Source organism: Sarcophilus harrisii, chromosome 3 (genome assembly GCF_902635505.1).
Source record: "Sarcophilus harrisii chromosome 3, mSarHar1.11, whole genome shotgun sequence".
In the NCBI taxonomy this organism is placed as follows: domain Eukaryota; kingdom Metazoa; phylum Chordata; class Mammalia; order Dasyuromorphia; family Dasyuridae; genus Sarcophilus; species Sarcophilus harrisii.
Genome location: NC_045428.1, coordinates 607,021,821 through 607,044,432, shown reverse-complemented (window position 1 = coordinate 607,044,432; position 22,612 = coordinate 607,021,821). Strand labels below are relative to the sequence as shown.

General features: G+C 39.9%; 2 protein-coding genes across 2 annotated transcripts in view; both read right to left on the bottom strand.

Moving 5' to 3' along the window:
* Positions 1-14,716, bottom strand: part of LOC116423051 (zinc finger protein 260-like) — a 168,179-nt gene extending 153,463 nt beyond the window's left edge. The window contains exon 1 of the mRNA XM_031964028.1: positions 14,522-14,716. The gene's annotated coding sequence lies outside the window, so the exon portion shown is untranslated. The remainder of the gene's footprint in view (positions 1-14,521) is intronic.
* A 5,616-nt stretch (positions 14,717-20,332) lies between these two features.
* Positions 20,333-21,271, bottom strand: LOC100918282 (vomeronasal type-1 receptor 4-like). The gene has a single exon (XM_003766369.3). It carries the CDS (start codon positions 21,269-21,271, stop codon positions 20,333-20,335), a length of 939 nt encoding a protein of 312 aa, XP_003766417.3.
* Positions 21,272-22,612: the final 1,341 nt, after the last annotated feature.

The following is a 22,612-nucleotide window of genomic DNA, read 5'->3' as shown; positions in this document are numbered from 1 at the left end:
TTGAAACTTGTCCTTTTTCCCATTGGAACAGGGAGGGTGCAAAGGTCCAAGGGTGGTTCCAATGAAACCAAAGATGGTTTTCAAGGTTGTTTTGCCGGGAAGAGGGGAAAAGGAGGTCAGCAAGAAATCTGGAATCAGAAGATCCTTGATTTTGCTGCCTTTCACAACAGGATGGTCACATCCCACAGCTTATTTTCTGGACTTTTAGAAGGGCGGATTTGAAAGGAGCAACCCCGCAGTCAGGAAGCCCTTGAGTTCAAATTTGGTTTAGCAATTTGGCTGTGTGACTTAGGCAAGTAATTTTATCTTTTGCTTCAGCCTCCACAATATAAAATTAAGATAAACGTGGACCCAAAACAGGGGTTTTGGGTGGAGGATCAAAATTTCTGAGCACAAAGGCCTGGATCCCAGCAAATGTATGGAAAGACCTCTTCCCTTTCCTTTCCTTATTCTCTACAGGCCTTTGGGGATGTATGAAGGAGGAACAAGGGCCTGCGCTGGGGGTTTAAATGAGTTACACCAGGGGCAAATTGAAAATATTATTGTTTTTATCCAAAAAATTGTAAAGGAACAAAGTTTCCCAAGAAGAAGAAATTTTTTGCCCCTGTTCAGTGAAATGGGTCAGGACCAGTTTTCAGAAGCTTTGTAGACAAAACTCCAGGTTCCCATCCTATAATGCAAAGACCACTCATAGAAAAAGGCAACCAGAGGGACCCTGTCTCTTGGGGACAGGAGGGAGTGCTTGGGTCTTTCTAAAAACTTTAAAAGCCTGAAACTTTGCACACTAGACAGGGGATGGTGACACCCTGTTGATGACAATTCCAGAGTTCCAAGGGGCCCTTACCCAAGGAGGCAAGGTTCCTCATTCTCCAGCATGACCTCCTTGGAGCTCTTTCGTCCGGGTCCAACAGATCCCACTCCTCAGGGCTGAAGTCCACAGGAAATCCTTAAAGTCACCAACCCTAAAACATCAACACCAAGAGGGACTTAAGAGTTGAAACATGCTTCATAACTGACCTGATCCAATCCTCCTCAATTTATAGAAGGACCTGAAGATGGAGGGGTATCTGCCCAAAGGTGACAGCCCTTACAGGAGTCAGAACCAAAGTCCCCAAAGACCAATGGGTTGAAACACAGCCAAGTTTCTGGTGGGAATAAATTGGAAATGAACCAAAAATTCCTGTGAATTAGGGAAAGTTCTGTTGGAGAGAGAACATGAGGATTTTGGAGATGAAATCAAGGTTTATGTTAAGAAAAAATGGCATAAGTATTTGTGTGAAGCTAGCAAATATTATATGTTGTAAACCAAAACATTTCCAAGATCCCTGAGGAGAAAAAGATCTTGTAAAATTTTCCAAAAGCCAAAATTTCTTCAGATGAAACATTCCTTCCCCCAATTAATTTTTATTTTTTCCAAATGCATGTACAGATAGTTTTCAAATTCCATTTTTTGTAAGATTTTGTTTCCAAATTTCAGTCACACACTTTTAAATGGATCTGCCCCAATGGTCCCAAATTTCAAAAGTTGCAGTTTCAAGCTAGCTCCTGGTGGCCCTGGGATCAGCTTGAAAGTCATGATAAGGGAAAAGTCCTTGGTCTTTTAGGGGTAGAAGTGAAGGAGACAGACAAATTGCCCAAGCGCCCAGCAACCTGCTTCTCCTGGTCCTGCTTCAAAGTGAGTCGGCTTTCCTCATTTCCTCTAATCACTCCCACGATTGATTATCTGTATACACCAAAAGATTGAGCCAGCACAGAATAGTGAGAAGGGGATTTTTCCAAACATCGCTAATAAATCATTTCCCAGGTATGCCTTTGAGTGCTCAGTTGTCTAATTCAAGCACATCTTTTAAAGTTTAGCCCTTTACACAAAAAGCAAACTGGAAGAGAGAAGGGATTTACCAAAAGGTCCACATCCTTTTATAAATCTTGGGAATCATGCAAAGGCCTCCCACCTAATTGAAACAGCTGGGTGTGAACACCTGTTGTTTTCCTTTTTTGAAATGGAACCTTTTGGGAGGGACTGGTTTTTCCTTCTTTTGCATGTCCTATATTTCGAAAAAGCCCTTCCTTTCCTAAATGCCTGTTGCTTTGACACAAGCAAAGGTAAAGGGAGAGAAAGGCTAAGTATGGGCTGGTATGATGGAATTATTCTAGAAGTACCTAATTATTTGGGTCTCAGGAGATAAAGAAATAAAATGGAATGAAAACCCACCAGGAAGCAAAGAAATGCTGGAACTCCTGAACCATGGGTGGCATTTTTTATGTAGGTTTCTTTTTTAATCTATTCTTATGTTCCCTTGGTTACCTGAAATTTTTTTCTTCGTTTCTTTTGTATTTGAGGTTAAAACAAAAGAATAAGGGGGCCACTGGATGGGGCAGTGGTTAAGCGGGTGGGCCCTGAAGTCAGGAGAATCTGAATTCAAATCTGACCTCAGACACTTAACCCTCCTAGCTATGTGACCTGGGCAAAGTTCACTGGAACCCAATTCCTCAAAGCCAAAAAAATTATAAATAATAACCATATAAATGGTAAAGAGAAGGGATTCAGAAGTTTGGGAAGATCTGTGTAGTCAGAGGGCAGGAGCCCAGCAAAGAGGAGGACAATTTCTTTCTGCTTTACCAAGGGAAAGGAGAAGAGTTGGAGGAAAGCTTCCAGGGTTCTGCTCCAGGAAACAAAGTCAAGGATTTCCAGGAAAGTCAGTGGCTACAAAAAGAGGAGCTTGGCCATAGGACCCAGGGCTGGAAGGTGTGTGTGTGTGTGTGTGTGTGTGTGTGTGTGTGTGTGGGGGGGGGAGAGAGTGTGTGTGTGTGTGTGTGTGTGTGTGTGTCTAGTGGGGAGATGGTGCTGGACCAAAGCAAAGATGATATCTGCAGGATAGCACTAATGAATGAAAGGGTCACCCTTGTCAGTGACCCATATTGGGGAAAAATTTAAACAAACATGTGGGGGCAGCAACTGGGAGAAGGGAGTTAGTGTTCAAGATGCCAAAGGGAGGTGAATCAGTTCCAACCAGAGAGGAGGGCAGTGTTGTTCTTACTGCATTCCCTTTGCTGCCCATTTTTTAAAGGTTCACAGATAAAAGAGCCTCACAGACCATCCTCCAGATCTTATGAAAAGGCTTCTTGGGCTGATGTTGCCCAATCTGTGGGCAAGAAATACACTCACCTGGGGTGGGGGTCTCGGTTCCCTTCGGAACCATTCCCCTGGCTCCAGGTTCCCTCTTGGACCAGGCCCTGGTCCCCTCTGCAGGATGTTGGGAGGGGATAATTATAACTGAACAAAGTCGTTCCCTTCTTTTGCTGGAAGGCCCAAGGGTCAGCCAGCCTACAGGAAATTATAAGAATTGAGGTTCCATGGAAGTTACTAAGCCCTTGGCCCTGCCCTTAGGGGCAACAGACCCCCAAAACAACAGGGGAGGGAGTAAAGGAGGGCCGGGTTGAAAAAATCTAAATGGTGGAGTCAAGATGGGAGAGAACAGGGGATATTGCCTGAAGTCTCTCCAGTTTCCTATGAAATAACTTTCAATTAAGGGGGGAAGAATCCACAAAGGATGGTGAGAAAAATTTTTAGCCTGGATAGAAAGATCTGTCTTACTTTGGGTAAAAGGGGAACGGGCCCCGCAAGATCAACAACCAAGGCCCAGTGTTCCCGACAAGCCAAGATTGGGAAGGTAATTAACTAAAGGTTGGGGAGGAGAGGGTGGGAGGTGCAAAAGTCACCAGCCCACCTTTCTATTCCAGAGCCCCTGGCCCAGTGGGAAAATAGATCAGGATGACTGGAGATGGCCCTGGAAGGAAGGAACCCTTGACCTTGGCTAATTTTCAGTCTGGAAGGAGGGAACACCCACAAGAGGGATTAAAATTGAGGAAGAAATGAAGGCAAGAATGTTCTTTTTCCCAGTTCAAAAACAACAAGACTGGGAGGGAAAAGTCGGGGCCTTGGCCATAGGGGCAGTGAGGAGTTTACAAGATAGAAGGGTCAGGGAATAAGATGACTGAGGTGGGATGGTATAAACTTGAAGATGAGCTCACCTTCTCTTACTCCTATTGTTCTGACTCCCTTCCTCTCCCCCACCTTCCTACAGACCCAAGAGGCAGGAGGGATTTAAGGCCCCAGATGAGATGAGAGTGTGTAGAACCTCAATGTCCCTTGAGTGAGAAATCTCCCTGCCAGTGACACTCAGTCTTCCCAGCATCCCTTCTTCCCAACAGACATATTATCTAGACAATAAACTGACTGAGGGATCCACTAAAGAGGTAAGATCTCTGAGATGGAACCCCCAGGGAAAAACCATAAAAAACCTAAGGCTGAGAGACAATCTAGTCTGGGATTCAGCTCCCAGAACCTATGGTGAGGGAAGAGGAAGGTAACAGGGAAGCCTGGGTAAAAAAGAAGAAATTTAAGTGTCCAGAAGTGATTTAGATGAGTAGTTGAATCAGGAAAAACAGGATGGCTGATTCCTGAAATCTAAGCAGAACATGGGGGAAGGTTCCTAAGACTCTTGGGTAGATTTTAGGTTTAGAATCTTTAAAGAGAAATGTGGAAACAGTGAGCCTCATGCCTGGGAAGGAGCCCAAGATCTGTGGGTCCAGAGAAGTTGGCTCAGGAAACAGCTTCAGCTCCTGCAACCAAGGAGGGGTCCTAGAGGCAGAAAGGCAGAATCTGCGGAACCTCATAAGAAATCATGTCTGAAGGCTCACAATCAATTCACCAAACAGGAGCTGGAGACAGAGCTAAGAAACCTGGGTCTAGAAGTGGAGGCTGAAAGTGGGACTCCTAGATTCCTATGGGGAAAGTTGGCCTTTGGGCAAATATGATCCGATGGTAAACTTGAGGAAGAGGCAACACTGGATATGTGTGAAGTGTTTGAGAACCTGAAAAAGAGGTAGGGGCCAAGAATTCATTAAGTAGTCAGACCTGGAAGGAAATTGTTCTCACAGATGGGGAGGCCACTGGCCATCAGAGCAGATAAGAAGTATGAATGCTTATGCAAGGGTAGCCAGCAGAAGGCAGGACTTGTGAGGAGCCCTGGCTCACAACTACCTGGGTCCCACCCCATCAGGGATGGTTTGCAGTAAATAGAAAATGGCAGATCCAAGAAAATGCCCAAAGATCTCAGTCCCAACCCTTCCTGTGTCCCATTAATCTATTGCAGGAAAGCCTCTGAGGCTCAAGAGCCCCAAGCAGCACAGCCCCTGAAGCCTGGAGGGTGGGACCTCACTCCCAAAATCATCCAGGGCGATGACCTCTGATTGCTGACTGCCTCTCCTCCCCCAAGCCTTGACCATCATCACATGGCCAATGGCCATTGGAATGGCTTTTCTCCAGCTCTAGACTCCTCCCAGGCTTCCAAACTCCACCCTAGGATTCTTATTTCACCTGGTCACTTACCTACCAGGTTGCTCATCTTGTTCCCCATGAGCTCCTCCTCCCCCATGCTTCCATCATCTGATGTTTTGTTGGAGGAAGGATAAAGAACTTTCATCTTGCCACTGGAATTGGCAGAGCACTGTTTCCCTTACATCCCATTCAAACACAAATCAAGACATCTCCCTTTTATCTGTGGTCCTCTTCTAGAATAAAACATCATCATCAACAAAAACTTTTTAGATTCAGAAAAATGAACACTTTCTAGAAGCCTTCCCACAGTGCAACCATTATGATTTTCATGTTATTCAATTTCATTTTATATTTGTAATGAATATTTTATATTATATTCATAATAAATATACTAATAATTTAGATTTCTTAGAGCTGCTTTTCTGGGTTAGGAGGCAGGACTCACAGTGCAAAGTAAAATTATCAAACATTCTGATAATGTATATTCTTATACTGTACTTATGTACAATCAGTGAATTGACTGGAAAACTACAGAAAACTGTTCTTATCACAGAACTCTGTGCTTTGGAGAGGGAATGATCACAACCCTCAAGATTTGAAACAAGCTAAGAATTGTCGTATTGTCTTCCATTGGAAAACCAATCAAATTCTGGGAATGATTGTATTGTAACTTACTTTCCCCCAACCTTCCCACTTAGGATTTATGAATAAAACCTCTGCCTGTTCTCCAACAAATGGAGATCTCCTGCCCAGGAGAATTTCCAATTTGCCAAGTGTATTCCTCACTGTGTAAGTAATACCTTAAACAGGTACTTAATTTCTAAAACCTGCCTCTAGTCCAGCTCCCCACACATTCATTACATTTATGAGGCTTTTCAAAAAGATAAATCTTTTATGTAATAAAATTTGAATTCCAACCAAAGACCTTCCCACACTGATTGAATATGTATATTTTTATTGCTTTCTATATTATAACTGTTATTTAAAATTTTTAAAACAGTTCTCATAGAAAAATTTCACATAGAATTTTCTTAATTGTTACTTTGGGTTTTATAATTTTATAACTACTAATGAATCTGTCTGCCTCAGTTTCTATATTTTAGAGAATGAGGGAAATAACAAACATAAGCTGTAAGGCAAAATCAGTCCAGCATAAATGCCTCCTTTGTATCAGATATTGAATGGCAGGGATTCTCAAAAAAAATAAATAACAATCTCCGCCCACAAAAAGCTCACAAAATAAGGGAAGAAACAACAAGCTAAGAAATAACTTTCAAACAAGCTACAGGCAAGATAAATAGGATATCATTTAAAAGAGGGAAACACTGGAAGCAAGAATGCTTATGGATGAAGTGAACAGTGAAAGCTGTCTCACAAGATGGAGACAGTGTTCTAAAAATTGAATGAAGGTTGGCTACACCCCAGGCTCAAGTGTCTTTCTCCAGAGATCGCCAGTTTTATATAGAATGGGATCATATGACTATTTTCTTATGGGACTAAGTTAGGGCTGCTTTGACATTAAAACTCCCATATAACATAATTTAATAATCCTAGAGATGTGATTGGGTTAGAAGTTTTTCCTCATTTATAACTTAGAATGTGGGGTCATTTCTGCTGACTAAACAGGGCAAATGTTCAACCACAGGGAGTGTTACCCCAGGCCCTTATTGTCTGCTGACTGTCTCTTACCTCTCTTCACTGCCGGACCACCCCAGGATATGGGGAGATGCTCAAATCTCACAAGCTCTGTCAAATTGAAACTCCTTTGTTTTCTACCTTAAAATGCCTCTGATTTACTAAAGTTGGTGGTCTTCTACCTCACATAGTTAAAGATTTCCTATAGAAAGAAAGCTTTCCATTGAAAAATGAAGATAACTGGGAGGCACATATGAGGGAGAGCACAATGCCAGAGAATAGCCAGGAACATTTCTTGAAGTTAAGAGATAGGGTATCATCTTCCTGGAATAGCAAGGAAGCCATTGTCATGAGAACTAAGGTGTAAGAACCCTGCCCATAATCAGTGAGGAAGAGAAAGGGTTCACATTTGCAGGTTGGTAGAAAATCCCTGATGTTCATTGAATCTGGGAAAATTGGATCTTTAGGAAAATCACCTTGTTGGCTAAATGAAGGATGCATTGGAGTCAGACAGCCTGGAGTCAGGGCAACCCACAAGCAGGCTGCTGCCGTACTCCAAGGGTGAGGTGATAAGGAGCTACAGCAACTAGGTTGAAAAAATCAGTAGAGAGAAGATGTATGGCAGAGATGTTTCAGGATTGACATGATGTAAGTGGGGATAAGAAACAGGATTCATGGAGGACATCTTGGTTGTGAGCCTGAGGGACTGAGAAAGTAGTGAAGCCCTTATTAGGAATAAGGAAAAGAAAAAGAAAAGACGATGAGTTCAGTCTTACATGGTAATTGTAAGATATCTCAAATTAGAGAATTAGTTCAATATGTTTAAAAGATATTTGGAACAGAGGGGATTGAGATTGATTGACCTCATTTTTTTATATCAAATAGTATTTTATTTCCCAATTACATGTAAAGATAATTTTTAACACTTTAATTTTTTTTTCCCAGTTCCAAATATTCTCCCTCCCCTTTTCACTTTCTCTTACTTTAAGATGATAAGCAATTTACAAAAGTTATATAGATGCAATGATGTAAAACACATTTCCTCAAAAATGTTCACCTCATGAAAAGGGCAAGAGTGAAGGATCCTGGACTATTTCCCAATTTACTGTTGACTGATAATCTTGTCAATAGAAACCAACATCCAGACCCACTCCTCAGTTGATTGCTGACTGATGATCTGGTCTCTGATAATCAAAATGGCAAGAAGACCCCTGAATTCATTGCTGACTGATGATCTGGTTAGTAAGAACCAAACACCAGAGACTACTCCCTAGCCCTACCCTTAGGCCAAAGAATTAGCCTATCTATGATTGAAAGTTGGATCACTATTAGCTCCTTGCTTCTGTTTGTTTGTAGAATTCCCTTTGAGTTTCAGTGGGCTTTGTAATGGTGTTATTATTGCAATAAAGCTTTCCTTCTTGGCTAGGAGATAGGTTCAAGCCTGTAAATTCTTTTGAGACACCTCACAACCCCTCTCTGGGACTGCAAACTTTTGGGGTCTCTCACCTGGGATGCCAGAAAAGGCAGAAATGTTTTAGGGTAGCTTTTGACAAAGATGGGACAGTCGTCTTTCATGTTACTCTATGTCTGCCCCTCTGTGTAGAATGTCTGTTTCACATTTGTTCTGTGCGCTACTTTAAAATTGCAATCAAAAAAAATTCCTGAAACATCTCAATTATGGGGATTGGTAGCAAGATGGGTGTAGCCCAAGTCTTTCTATTTGCTCTCTCTTCTCATCTCAGAATTGATAGAAAATTCAAATTCTGCCTCACTTGTAGGAATAGGGGAAGGAATACTGTGGGGACCACACACAACCTTGCCCAGATATTCCCAAGCCAGCTTGGGGGAATGGGGATGGGGTGGGAGTCAGGCTCCATGGTCAGCATTCCCTGAGCCCTGGCATCTGAAACTACCATCGAACGGATATCCTGGCACCCCAGCATTCAGCAGGTTTTGTCCAGTAACTGCCTGGGAAGAATTCGGGTACATCTGGTAGCACCCAGGCAGCCTCTGCATTTGGTGAGAGCACCATTTTCTGTCTCAATTATGGATATCTCTTAACTATGAAATTTATGGCAAATAATTTTCTCTGCCCAATTTTCTGATGTGTCAAGAAAAATAATAGATATTATTGTAAAGTACTTAGCAAAAAATATGCGATATGAATGTTACCCGCTTTACTGGATGTAATTGTTTCATAGTTGATAACTTTAGAGTGAGCACATAGACGTGGTAGTTACTATTTTATTGTTGTTATTATTATTATTACTAAATTAACTTGATGCGGAATCATGTCAAGGATTTCTACTTATATAGTAGAAGCAAATGATCGGTTTGGAACTTTGGAAAGTAAATGTTATCCTGGGCATTCATGTAAATACTTAATACATAAATGTGAAAGAATATTATGAGTAGGAAAGTGAATGACGAGGGGGCTTCACAACACTAATTATTTTGTTCATGAAAGAAGTTCTAAAAACAAAACTTTAGAGAACTACTGCTTTGGAGTCATGGCTCTACCGTATTGCTCAGTGTTGCTACAGTACAAACTGTTCCCCTGATTCTGCTCACTTCTCTCTTGATTCAGTTCAGACAACTTTCCCAAGGTCTTCTGACACTGTGCTTTTCTTATGTCTCCATAACCTTCCATTATATTTCTAGCTCATCATTGTTGACATATTTACAGACACATGAGCACCACCTTTTCTTTCTAGATTTTTTTTTTTGTTCCCTGAGGCCATTGGGGTTAAGTGCCTTGCCCAAGGTCACACAACTAGAAAGTGTTAAATGTCTGAGACAAAATTTGAACTCAGGTCCTCCTGACTTCAGGGCTGGTGTCTATCCACTGCACCTCCTAGCTACCCCCTTAAGATCTTTGAAGTAACAAAAATCCATTGGAAAATTTCACGTTGTGTATATGGGCCATTTGACTTTTTAGTTTATAGGTCTACTGATTGGCATTGGCTTAGAGGAGATACAGTAGAGTGAGTTTAGGGGCCAAGTTCCAAAAGGTATTAAGGAACTTTGATCTTTTCATTTGAAGGCCATGTGAATCTTTGTGTCAAGTGTTTTTCTTTTGCAGAATATCAGGTTCTACTTTCTAATACATTGTGCTAACCTCCTCTGTATTAAACATCTATCACCTCATGTACATTTTATTATGAAAATTTTAATTTTCTCAATGATATCCTTTGATACTCTCTCATTGTCGCTATCCCTCCTTATATTTAGATAGAAACTAAGTGGGAAAAGGGAATGGGATCAACAGGCAGTAACTGATCACTGAAGTGGCCTAAACCTCACTCTTCAGCCCACCTAAACTTCCCTTCCTTACACTCTCAGATGACTGGCTAGAACTTTAACTAAAAAGTCTCTGATTCACTTATCTCCCTTATTTGAAGCTTCCCTTATGGTGCAAAGTTATTTTCTACCACCCAGGAGGCACAATGGATAGAACATGCTGCCTGGAGTCAGGAAAACTTGAATTGAAAACAACTCAGACATTTTTCACCTGGGTGACACTGGACAAGTCACTGTACCTGTTTTTTTCTGTTACTTTTCCATACAGTCAAGATACTAATAGTACCTCCTACCTGCCATGGTTGTTGTGAACATGAAATAAGATTTCTCTATCACATGGGAAAATAGATAATATTATATAAAGGTTAGCTATTAATGCTGTGATTTAGAGGGAGAAAACTTTGGAACACAAGGTTTGGCAATGACGAATGTCAAAAATTATTTTTATATGTATTTACAAAAATAAAAAATACTACCAGTAAAAAAAATTCTGGATTGATTTTTGACCTAAAGCTACCTAAAATAGGAGACAAAATTAGAAGCAAAAGAAAATCCTACTTTCCCTTCATAAAACTCAAAGACCTTTCATAGGAAAATCAACCAGAAGGACCTTGGGAAGAAACCAGCAAATTTGCCTTTCAAATAATTGTCTTACATGTTTATTGTAAGACATCTCAAAGCAGACAACTGGTTCAAGATGTCTAAAAGAGAGTTTGGGACAGAAGGATTAGAAGTTGATTGACTTCAAATTTTTTTATATTGAATGTTATTTTTTTTCCTAATTACATGTAAAGACAATTTTTATTTTTTTATTTTTTTTTCCCTTTGGGATCATCTTGGATCCTTTTATTGCTGAAAATAGTTAAATCATTCACAATTCTTCATTGAACAATATTTCTGTTATAGAGTACAACATTGTCTTGGTTCTGTTCACTTTACTATGCATCAGTTTACATAAGTCCTTACAAGTTTTTCTGAAATCATGCTGCTTGTCATTTCTTATAGTACATTAATATTCCATTACAATGATATGCCACGGTTTGTTTAGGCGTTCCCTAATTAATGGCCATCTCTTTGATATATAATTCTTAGCCATCCCAACGAGAGGTGCTTTAAATATTTTTGTACAAATAGGTCCTTTCCCCTTTTATCTTCCTAACATTCTTTTTTTTTTTTTTTTTAATTTAATAGCCTTTTATTTACAGGATATATACATGGGTAACTTTACAGCATTAACAATTGCCAAACCTCTTGTTCCAATTTTTCACCTCTTACCCCCCCCCCTCCCTAAATGGCAGGATGACCAGTAGATGTTAAATATATTAAAATATAACTTAGATACACAATAAGTATACATGACCAAAACATTATTTTGCTGTACAAAAAGAATCAGACTCTGAATTATTGTACAATTAGCTTGTGAAGGAAATCAAAAATGCAGGTGTGCATAACTATAGGGATTGGGAATTCAATGTAATGGTTTTTAGTCATCTCCCAGAGTTCTTTTTCTGGGCATAGCTAGTTCAGTTCATTACTGCTCCATTAGAAATGATTTGGTTGATCTCGTTGCTGAGGAGGGCCTGATCCATCAGAACTGGTCATCCTCTAGTATTGTTGTTGAAGTATATAATGATCTCCTGGTCCTGCTCATTTCACTCAGCATCAGTTCGTGTAAGTCTCTCCAGGCTAAAGACAATTTTTAACATTTTCAAAAAGTTGGGGGTGGGGGGAGACAGCTAAATGGCACAATGGATAGAGCACCACCCTGAAGTCAGGACAGCCTGAGTTCAAATCTGGCTTCAGACACTTAACACTTTCCAGCTGTGAGAACCTGGGCAATAGCCTCAGGAGAAAAAAAGCAAACAAACATTTTTTTGAGTTCCAAATTCTGTTTCTTCCCTTTTCACTTCATCTCACTCTAACATGATAAGTAATTTTGCAAAGGTTTTCTAGGTGCAAAAAATGTAAAACACATTTGCTCAAGAATTTTCACCTCATGAAAACCGAGTAGGGCAAGATTGAAGGATCCTCGTCAGAGCTAGCAATGCTGGCCAGACATTATGCTGGGCTGTGGCTGTGGACAAGGAGGAATGAGCACTTGCTAAGAAAGTGCAGTATTTTAGGGAGCAAAAACATTTCCGGCACTTGATAGACCTTGCATGTGACTTAGGTGAGAACTGTTGCTGAGGTTGAGCCCCTGGTCAGAATTCAGAACATAACAGTCTGGAGACTTAAGGCACAATTACCCAGAACTCAGAATTCAAACTTGATTATAATAATGATTGGCATTGTAAACTGTTAAAAATAATAAAACCAAATGAAAATTCAGGATGAGTAAGCAAAGCAAAAAGAACCTGACAATAGCTATTTTGGTATGGAAGAAGATCTGGTTTGATATTCAGAAGAATATTGTGAGGTTAAAAAAAAGCTACTTTGTCCCCTTTGTGTACTCAAAAGTACCCAAGCCAAAAAAGAATGCTTGGAAGGATATAAAAAGGAATTCAAAAATCAAATAAGAGATCAAGTAAATATTGGGGGGGGGAGTAGGGGGATGAAAGCAATTTCAAGAAATTATGAAAAGGGTTAATTAATTGGAAAGACGTTTTTAAAAAGTCCTTGAAAAATAGTATTGAACAAGAGGAATCTATTAGCATTATAAGACACCAAAAAAATAAATAAGTTGTAGAACAAGCAGGTAAAGAAGGAAAGAAAAAATCTACTGTTCATCAACTGAAGAGATCATCCAAGGAAACCTTCCAAGAATATCCTAGCAAAATTTCCCAATTCCCAGATTAAGGAGAAAATACTGCAATCCAACCAGAAAAGAAGACAAACTTCAATATTGCAGAAATGGTCAGGATTTCACAAAACCAGCAGCTTTAACTCTAAAAGACCAAGGGTTTGGTTACATTAAATTTCAAAGAACAAAAGAATTGGACTTGCATCCTCAATAATTTACCCAGAAATCTGGAATAGAATATGGAATGAGGGGGAAAATAGAGATTTGGCAAACTGAAAAACCTTCATGTATTTGTAACAAAAAACCAGGACTCAATGGAAAATTTAATATAAAAGATCCAGAAAAAAGGAAAATATTAAAGACTAATTCCAAGGCCCTCATTAAGGCTAATGATTTACTTCTATATAAGAAAATGTTATCAGTATAACTGACGTAGTTTTAAAGGTTGGGACTAAAATGTGTCTGACGGGGCAGGAAAGGGTAAAAGGAAACAGTTATAAAAATTGGGCAAGAGGAGGAACGAGAACTGAGAAGGGGGGTGAGGGGGGAGAGCTGGTAACATTGCAACCTTCCTCTCTGAATTCAGGAGGAAACAAAGTATCATCGGGAAGGATGTAGAAGCCTTGTGAATATGGGATGAACCTTGGGCAAGGAAGGACGGCTCTGGATGGAGGCACCAGGGGAAGCTGGGGAAGCCGGAGATCTAGTCCCGGGGAGGGAGGGGGCGGATCAGGCGAAGTTTCAGGGCTTTAAGAGAGGGGGCAGGAAGCAGGAGGAAAGGAGAGCCCAGGTAAGATCTGGGAGAGAGAAATTCTGACACAGCTCAGGGTGAGGAGATCAGGGACACTGCAGGGGCAGAAGGCTTCGGGGGGGACACGGATCCTAGGAAAGCAGCACGACTGTGTCCTGAGGTCTTCCTAGGAGCTGGGGAGGTTGCCTGGGACCCTCTGGTAGAACTAAGCTTGGCGACCCTAAAGGGAGCCTGGACACAGGGAGCCATGGCCTGGGGTGTGATCGGGCAGCAGCCCAAGAGCCTGGGGGATGGGGGGAGAGAGGCAGAGCCAGGCAGGAGTTTTGGGGGCCCGCGTCCAGAGTGGGTCCTCAGGGCAGGCAGAACCTTGAATCTAACAGGGGCCTAAGTCGGAAGGCAGAAGCTCCACGTTTCTAACCGGGATCAGGAACAAGGCGGGACTCCTGGGTCCTTGTGGGCAAGGTCTGAAATTGGGAAAATGTGAATCAGTGATAAATCCGGGGACGGTAACGTCTGACGTTTGGGAAGTATGGGGTGGGAAAAGAAGGGATGGCGAAAGGAGGTGGGGGGCCGGGAGGGGGGGCGGGACTCAGAAGGAAGGGCTTGCCCGATAGCCGAGTCTGATACAGCAGCACGTTCCTGGTGCTGCTGAAGGTCAAATGATCCCCCATTAGCAAAGACAAAGGGAACAAGTAAAAGCTCAGAGGTGGGCAGGGAGGTGGGGGTAGACATGCCGGGAGGTGGACGGACCTACCTGGGACCTGCACCCACAGAGCTGCCTTGCAGGAGGCAGAGAGATCTCAACTCCCAAAGTTCCAGTTTCCAGCCAGCTGTCTGGAGGAAATTTTTCCTAGGGCCAAGAGTTGCCACCTTAGCGAGCCCCTGAGACTTCCTAAAAGGAGCCGTCTCTCTCAGTCACACCAAGATCTCAGGCCCTGAGCTCCTTTCCCGCCCCCAAACCCGCCCTCCATCACGTGAAATGTCTTGACCACTGGAGAAGCCCAATTTCTGCTCTGGACTCCTCCCAGGCTTCCAAACTCCACCCCAAGAGCTCATATTCCACCTGGGTCACCTCCCACCAGGCTGTTGCGCTCTGAGATTTCACAAAGATCTAGAAAGACTAATCTGGCTTGATAGAAAGTGACCATAATTAGGAAAACATTGTATACAGTAAAAACAATATTGTACAATGAAAAACTATGGATGACTTAACTATTCTCAGCAAGACGATGATCCAAGACAATGCCAAAGGGCTAATGATGGAAAATCCCATTCACCTCCAGAAAAAGAATTAATGTTGTCTGAATACAGACTGAAGCATACTATTTTTTCCTGACTCTCTCCCTCCTTTCCTCCTTCCTTCCTTCCTTCTTTTCTTCCTTCCTTCCTTCCTTCCTTCCTCCCTCCCTCCCTCCCTCTCTTCCTCCCTTCCTCCCTCCCTTCCTTCCTTCCTCCCTTCCTCCCTTTCTCCCTTCCTCCCTTCCTCCCTTCCTTCCTCCTTCCTCCCTCCCTCCCTTTCTCCCTTCCTCCCTTCCTCCCTTCCTTCCTCCCTTCCTCCCTCTCTCCCTTCCTTCCTTCCTCCCTTCCTCCCTTCCTCCCTTCCTCTCTTCCTTCCTCCCTTCCTCCCTCCCTTCCTTCCTTCTTCCTTCCTTCCTTCCTTCCTTCCTTCCTCCTCCCTCCCTCCCTCTCCCTCCTTCCTCCCTCCCTTCCTTCCTTCCTCCTTCCTCCCTTTCTCCTTCCTCCCTTCCTCCCTTCCTCCCTCCCTTCCTCCCTCCCTCACTTCATTTCTTCCTCCCTTCCTCCCTTCCTCCCTTCCTCTCTTCCTTCCTCCCTTCCTCCCTTTCTCCTTCCTTCCTTCCTCCCTCCCTCCCTTCCTTCCTTCCTCCCTTCCTCCCTTTCTCCCTTCCTTCCTTCCTTCCTTCCTTCCTTTTTGAGTCTTCTTACAAAAAATATTACTATGGAAATATTTTGCATAATTGCACTCATGTAACTTGTATTATTAATTGCTAATCATCTCAAGGTGAGGAAGGGAGGGAAGGAAGGAGCGATCAAATTTGAAACTCAAACTGTTTTTAATAGTTAAAAATATTGTTTTTACATGTAATTGGAGTCAAAAATAAAATCATTTTAAAAAGAACATTTCCATGGGAAAAGAGACATATGCTGTTGTATAGGACACGGGGGCTATAAGTTTTCACCTGGTATTCTATAGCACAGAATAATATTAATAAATATTAGAAGAATCACAATCACATCCTTTATAGACTGTAATGTGGTAAAACATGGAAGATATACACGAACTGATGCTGAGTGAAATGAGCAGAACCAGGAGATCATTATATACTTCAACAACAATATTATATGATGACCAGTTCTGATGGACCTGGCCATCCTCAGCAACCAGATCAACCAAATCATTTCCAATGGAGCCGTAATGAACTGAACCAGCTACGCCCAGAGAAAGAACTCTGGGAGATGACTAAAAACCATTACATTGAATTCCCAATCCCTATATTTTTGCCCACCTGCATTTTGGATTTCCTTCACAGGTTGATTGTACAATATTTCAGAGTCTGATTCTTTTTGTACAGCAAAATAATGTTTTGGTCATGTATACTTATTGTGTATCTAATTGATATTTTAATGTATTTAACATCTACTGGTCATCCTGCCATCTGGGGGAGGGGGTGGGGGGATAAGAGGTGAAAAATTGGAACAAGAGGTTTGGCAATTGTTAATGCTGTAAAGTTACCCATGCATATAACCTGTAAATAAAAGGCTATTAAATAAAAAAAAAATTAAAAAAAACATGGAAGATAACACATACAAAAAACATGAACCTAAATAGAAACTGAATATTAACATCCTGAATGATAACTGTATAAAAGCATAGAAACAATAACTATGTGTAAGATTACAATCATACATCTTACTTGAATTTCCCAGATGAAGTTAAATTATACCTTACAGAAAAAGTGCCATTTTGAAAACATGCAGTAAGAAAATGGAAAAAGATGGGATTTGTGAATTTAAAATACAATTATACATATATTAGATTACTTGCTATCTAGGGGACAGAGTGGGGGGGGGGGGGAACAAGGAGGGAATTAGAACACAAGGTTTTGCAAGAGTCAACAGTGAAAAATTATCCTTGCATATGTTTTGAAAATAAAAAGCTTCAATTAAAAAAAATAATTCACCTAAAAAAATTAGTTTTAAAATTAGCAAGACCAGAATAAATGCACTAAAAATAAATATCCAAAGGGCATCTTGAAAATTAAAGAAGGTTTACTTGAAAAATGAAAAAGGAGACTACTGAATTGAATTGCTTCTGACATTCTAGACTTTGCCGGCAGCTGCAGCTGCCTTTTCACTTTTGAATATCTCTATATCCCATAACCCCATCTTCCATTAGTGAATTCCTCCCAAAATTTCCATTTTCTTTTTTTATATTTTTGAAGGTATTGAAGGTATTCCCTTCTGTTTTCAAGTTCACTAAGGTAGACCTATATATAATTTGTTCTAATTATCCTTTTTTTCTGTTGATTTTGCTGTGATTTCATCTAATTTTCTTTTTTATCGATTTAATTTTCTGCTCTGTTTTAATGAGATCGGCTAAACATTTATCAATTTTGTTAGTCTTTTCAAAAACCAGATTTTAGTCATTTTTCTATTTCTGGAAAGGATTTCCAATTTGTCTATTTTCCCTCTATTTTTAATAACTCCTTTTGGTGCTTATTTTAGATTTATTTGTTCATTTTCTAGTTTTTAAAATGCATATTCAGTTCATTGTTCTCTTTTTATATTTTGTTAATGTATGATGGTAAGGATATTAGTTCTCCCCAAGGACTGATTTAAGTGCATCCCCAAAATTTTGCTATGTTGTTTTATCACTATCCCTTAGTTTCTCATCATTGTTAATTATTTCTCTGATTTCTTCTTTAATCCACTCAAAATTTAAGATTTCATTGCAAAGTTTCCTTTTAGATCTTTATCTTTTGTTTTTCATCCCTTAAATGATTTCTATTCTGAATAGATGATGATCTATAAAGTATGTAATAGCTACTTTGGTCTTCTTGAATTTGTTTGTAATATCCCTATATCCTAGTATATGGTCAATTTTATGCAACTTTCATATGGAACAGAACATGAACTTTCTTTTGCAGTACTATTTAGAACATGCCAAAAGTTTTTTTTTAATCCCTAGTTTCTCTAGAAATTGGTTCAGTTCCACATTTTCCCTTTTATTTATCTTTCTGATAGACTTATTCAAATCTGGTTGGTTGTTGTCCCAAATTTATAAGAATTCAAGCCATTTTCCAATTGATAAATGGCCAAAGGATATCAACAGAAAATTTTCAGATGAAGGTATTAAAACTATTTCTAGTCATATGAAAAAATGCTATAAATCACCACTAATCAGAGAAATGCATATAAAGACAATTCTGAAGTACCACTACACACCTCTGAGATTGACTAAGATGATAGGAAAAGAACTGAACACTCATACATTGTTGGTAGAGTTGTGAACAGGTCCAACCATTCTGGAAAGCAATTTGGAACTATGGCCAAAGGGCTATGAAACTGTGCATACCCTTTGATCCAGCAGTGTCTCTACTGAGCCTGTATCCCAAAGAGATCATAAAAAGGGGAAAATGATCCACATGTAGATAAATATTTCTAGCAGCCCTTTTTGTAGTGATCAGAAACTGGAAATTGAGTGGCTGCCCATCATTTGGAGAATGGCTTAATAAGTTATGGAATGTGAGTGTTATGGAATATTATTGTTCCATAAGAAATGATCAGCAGGATGAATTCAGAGAAGTCTGAAGAGACTTGCATGAACTGATGCTGAGTAAAGTGAGTAGAAAAAGGAGATCGTCATACATAGCAAAAACAAGATTATATGATGATCAGTTCTAAAGGATATGGCTCTTTTTTGTTTTCAACAATGAGATGATTGATGACAACTCAAATGATCTTGTGATGAAGAGAGCTATCTGAAACCAGAGAGAAGACTGTGGGAACTGAGTGCAATCACAACATAGCATTTTCACTTTTTTTTTTTTTTTTTTGCTTATATTGTTTTCTCATTTTTCCCCTTTTTGCTCTTATTTGTCTTATGCAGTATGATAACTATGGAAATATGTATGTTTAACATATGCTGGATTATTTACCATGGGGTGGAGGTAAATAATCCAGCATATGGAAAAAAAAAGTTTGGAACACAAGGTTTTGCAAGAGTGAATGTTGAAAGTTATCTATGCATATGTTCTGAAAATAAAAATAAAAAATTTTGATAAAAAAATACTTTACCCTGAGTCTCCTGTTTGCCTTCCTTTCCTATATCCTTATACTTATTTTTTTTAACTAAAAACATCTTTATTACAATGGTATCAATACATTGTGTTCTAGTAAAACAAATGCCCACATTCACTGTGTCTAAATTTGAATCATTCTAATCATGTCTGACTCTTCTTAGCCCTCCCCCTTTTTTGGAATGCTTTGCCATTTCCTTCTCCAGTTCATTTTACACATAAAAAAATGAGGCAAACAAGATTAAGTGACTTGCTTAGGGTCATACTGCTAATAAGTATTTGAGGTCAGATTAAAATCAGGATGAGTCTCCCTGACTTTAGGCCAGGAACTCTACTCAGTGAGCCACCTAGCTGTCCAATAGTTTTCTTGCTGCTGCTGCTCAATCTTTTCAATCATGTCTGACTCTAGGTGACCTTATTTTCAAGGGAATGGTTTATCATTTCCTTCCTCGTTTTACAAATGAAGAACTAAGGAAACAGGGCCAAACTGAGGCAAACAAATCTACCCATGTGATACAGACACAATTACACAAGTGTCTGAGACCAGATTTAAACTGAGGAAGATGAGCCTAACTGATTTCAAGTCCAGTGCTCAATTGGCTACACCATCCAGCTGCACACCAAATTCATCCCCTTTATAACAACAAGCAAGTGGGATGTTTCATCTTTAGTCTTTTAGTCTTATACAATATCATTTTGTGATCAGGGTTTTAAGTCTTTCAAATTAGATTTCTCTATAATGTAATCATTGTATGACTTTTTTTTTCCATTTCTGCTCACATCCCTTCCTTAGTTCACAGAAGTTTTCCCTCTCAAAATGTAAATTTTGCATTTTCTATAAGAAAATAATATTCTAATGCAATACAATATTTACATTTCTTTAACTATTCCCAAATAAGAATGTACTCCAGTACTTTTCAATTTGGGGTTACCATGAGAAGAGTAGTAATGACTATTGTTCATGGAAGATCTTTTCCTTTTTGCTTTGATGATTATATGATATTGATCTAATAGTAGCAACTTCCAATATTGATATTCCAGAATCCAATGGATGACACAAGCAAAAATTTTCTAAGAATCATCAGCTTAAGATCATTCTCTTATCCTAATCTCCACATTTCAATCACCCATTGTTTCTAAGATATGAAGAATAAGTCTAATATTTAGGATCAGATTCAGGTTTCCTTTGATATGGAGATCCCTGTTCTCTAAATTGAGCTTTCAGGAAGTCATCTTGGTAGAGAATGTTATTCTATTATCCAGGACCAAATGGAGGGTTTCTTCCCACAAAGAGCAGAGCAGTACCTGGTCACTTGTGAGTCACTGCTGATCAGCACATAAGGGCTCACAGTTGGGAAACATGCAGCCAGAAAAGCAGAAGTATTCACTAACCAGGGTGGGGACTTTATAAGTGACATATATGCTGTCAGGATGCAGTTGAGAGAGTAGGAGGAAATAAAGGTGCTCACTAGCATCAGGATACTTTTGGTGGCCCTATTCTCAGGGGAGACTCTGGGGGACAGGCAGGTAAGGTAAACTTGCTGGATTTGCTTGTGATGTCTGTACAATAAAAACAGCATGTAGCCATTGGCAGAGATCATGAGTCCCAAAAAAATAGCATCAGGAAAGGAGAGAATAGCTGCAAATAAAGAGGCTTGAAATCCAGAAGGAATGTTGTGAGAACAGTATCCATTATGTTGAATCTGAGTGTTGTTTCTGGTGTGTTTTGGTCCCTTCATTCCCCAAGGAATGTAGCTGCAAAAAAACAAGTGAAAAGTCCAACAGCAGAGACTAGAGGGAATGAGGTACTTTGGAGCTCTGGCCTTAAGATCTGCCCACTTGGAGTTGCTGGGGCTGATGGTGATGGCCTGAAAGCCACTCAGGAGGCAAGTCATGCTGAGGGAAAGGTCTCGAGCTACTCTGTGAAGGTAAAAAACAATTTTACAACCAATTTGATTGAAGAAATTCATCAGACCCAAAGCTGTCATTGTCTGGGGGATGCCCTTTGACAGAAGAATCAAGCAGTTGACCAAGGTCAGTTGGGTGATAATAATATCTATATGTCTCATCCTATGTCCTTTGAGAAAGACAAGAATGAAGAGACAAATAAGGAAGGAATTCCCTAGAATCCCAGTTCCTGTCTGGAAGAAGAAGGCAACACTCAGGATAATGTCTTTAGATTCCATAATAGAGGTATCTTGGAGAGAATTGTCATCAAAGGTAGAGAGACCTAGAGAAAAGTAAAAGTTGAAGTTATTTATGGACTCTGCCCCCTCATTCCCAATAGCAGATCCTATTGACCATTTTTCCTTTTATTCTTCACAGGAACATTCTCATACTTGCCTTTATTCCAAGAACAGAGAATTTGCATGAGGGGTGGGATTCTGTTCCTTTAACCTCTTTTAGTTTAAATAATGCTTCATGAATTATTCAAATAATTAGTCTTAAAAATACAGACCTGTCTTGGAGTGGGGCTTTCAGTGACTTTTCAGAGAACCATGGGAGAATTTTGATCTTCAGATGATCAAATCCAATGCACCAAAGTTGATTTGATGGACCTGTATGTGCAAGAATGTTTGTGGCAGCCTTCTTTGTAGTGGCCAGAAACTGGAAACTGAGTGGATGCCCATCAATTGGAGAATAGCTGAATAAATTGTGGTATATGAATACTATGGAATATTACTGTTCGGTAAGAAATGACCAGCAGGATGATTTCAGAAAGGCCTGGAAAGACTTACATGAACTGTTGCAGAGTGAAATGAGCAGGACCAGGAGATCATTATATACTTCAACAACAATACTATATGATGATCAATTCTGATGGATGTGTCCTTCTTCAACAATGAGATGGACCAAATCAGTTCCATTTGTTCAATAATGAAGAGAACCAGCTATACCCAGTGAAAGAACCCTGGGAAATGACTGTGAACCACTACATAGCATTTCCAATGCCTCTATTTTCATCCACCTGCATTTTGGTTTCCTTCACAGTTTAATTGTACATTATTTCAAAGTCTGATTTTCCTTGTGCAGCAAAATAACTGTATGGACATGTATACATATATTGTATTTAACATATACTTTAACATATTTAACATGTATTGATCCACCTGCCATCTGGTGGAGGGGGTGGGGAAAAGGAGAGGAAAAATTGGAACAAAAGATTTTGCAATTGTCAGTGTTGAAAAAGTACCCATGCATATATTTTATATATATATATATCTGTATAAAAAGCTATAATAATAAAAAAAAAGAACAAAATTGATTTGAAGCCACTTTTCTAAACATGGATAGGATAGAACATCAATCAGTATTAATGAATTAAAAAACCATTTTTTTAAGTTCCTGTTTTGTGCCACATTCTGAGATAACCCCTGGAGATCCAAAGATATAAATAAAACTCTCCTTGCTGTAAAAGTTTCTAATGAATCAAGAAACATGGCCCTGTGTAAACATAGAACAAACTTGGCACTATGCAGGCAGATGGGTTGGCTCAGAGAGTTCCACTTCAGTGAAGGCTTTACCTA

What these genes read in the sequence shown, in the direction of transcription:
- LOC100918282 (XM_003766369.3), bottom strand. Translation starts at nt 21,271, where the DNA reads ATGGAATCTAAAGACATTATCCTGAGTGTTGCCTTCTTCTTCCAGACA.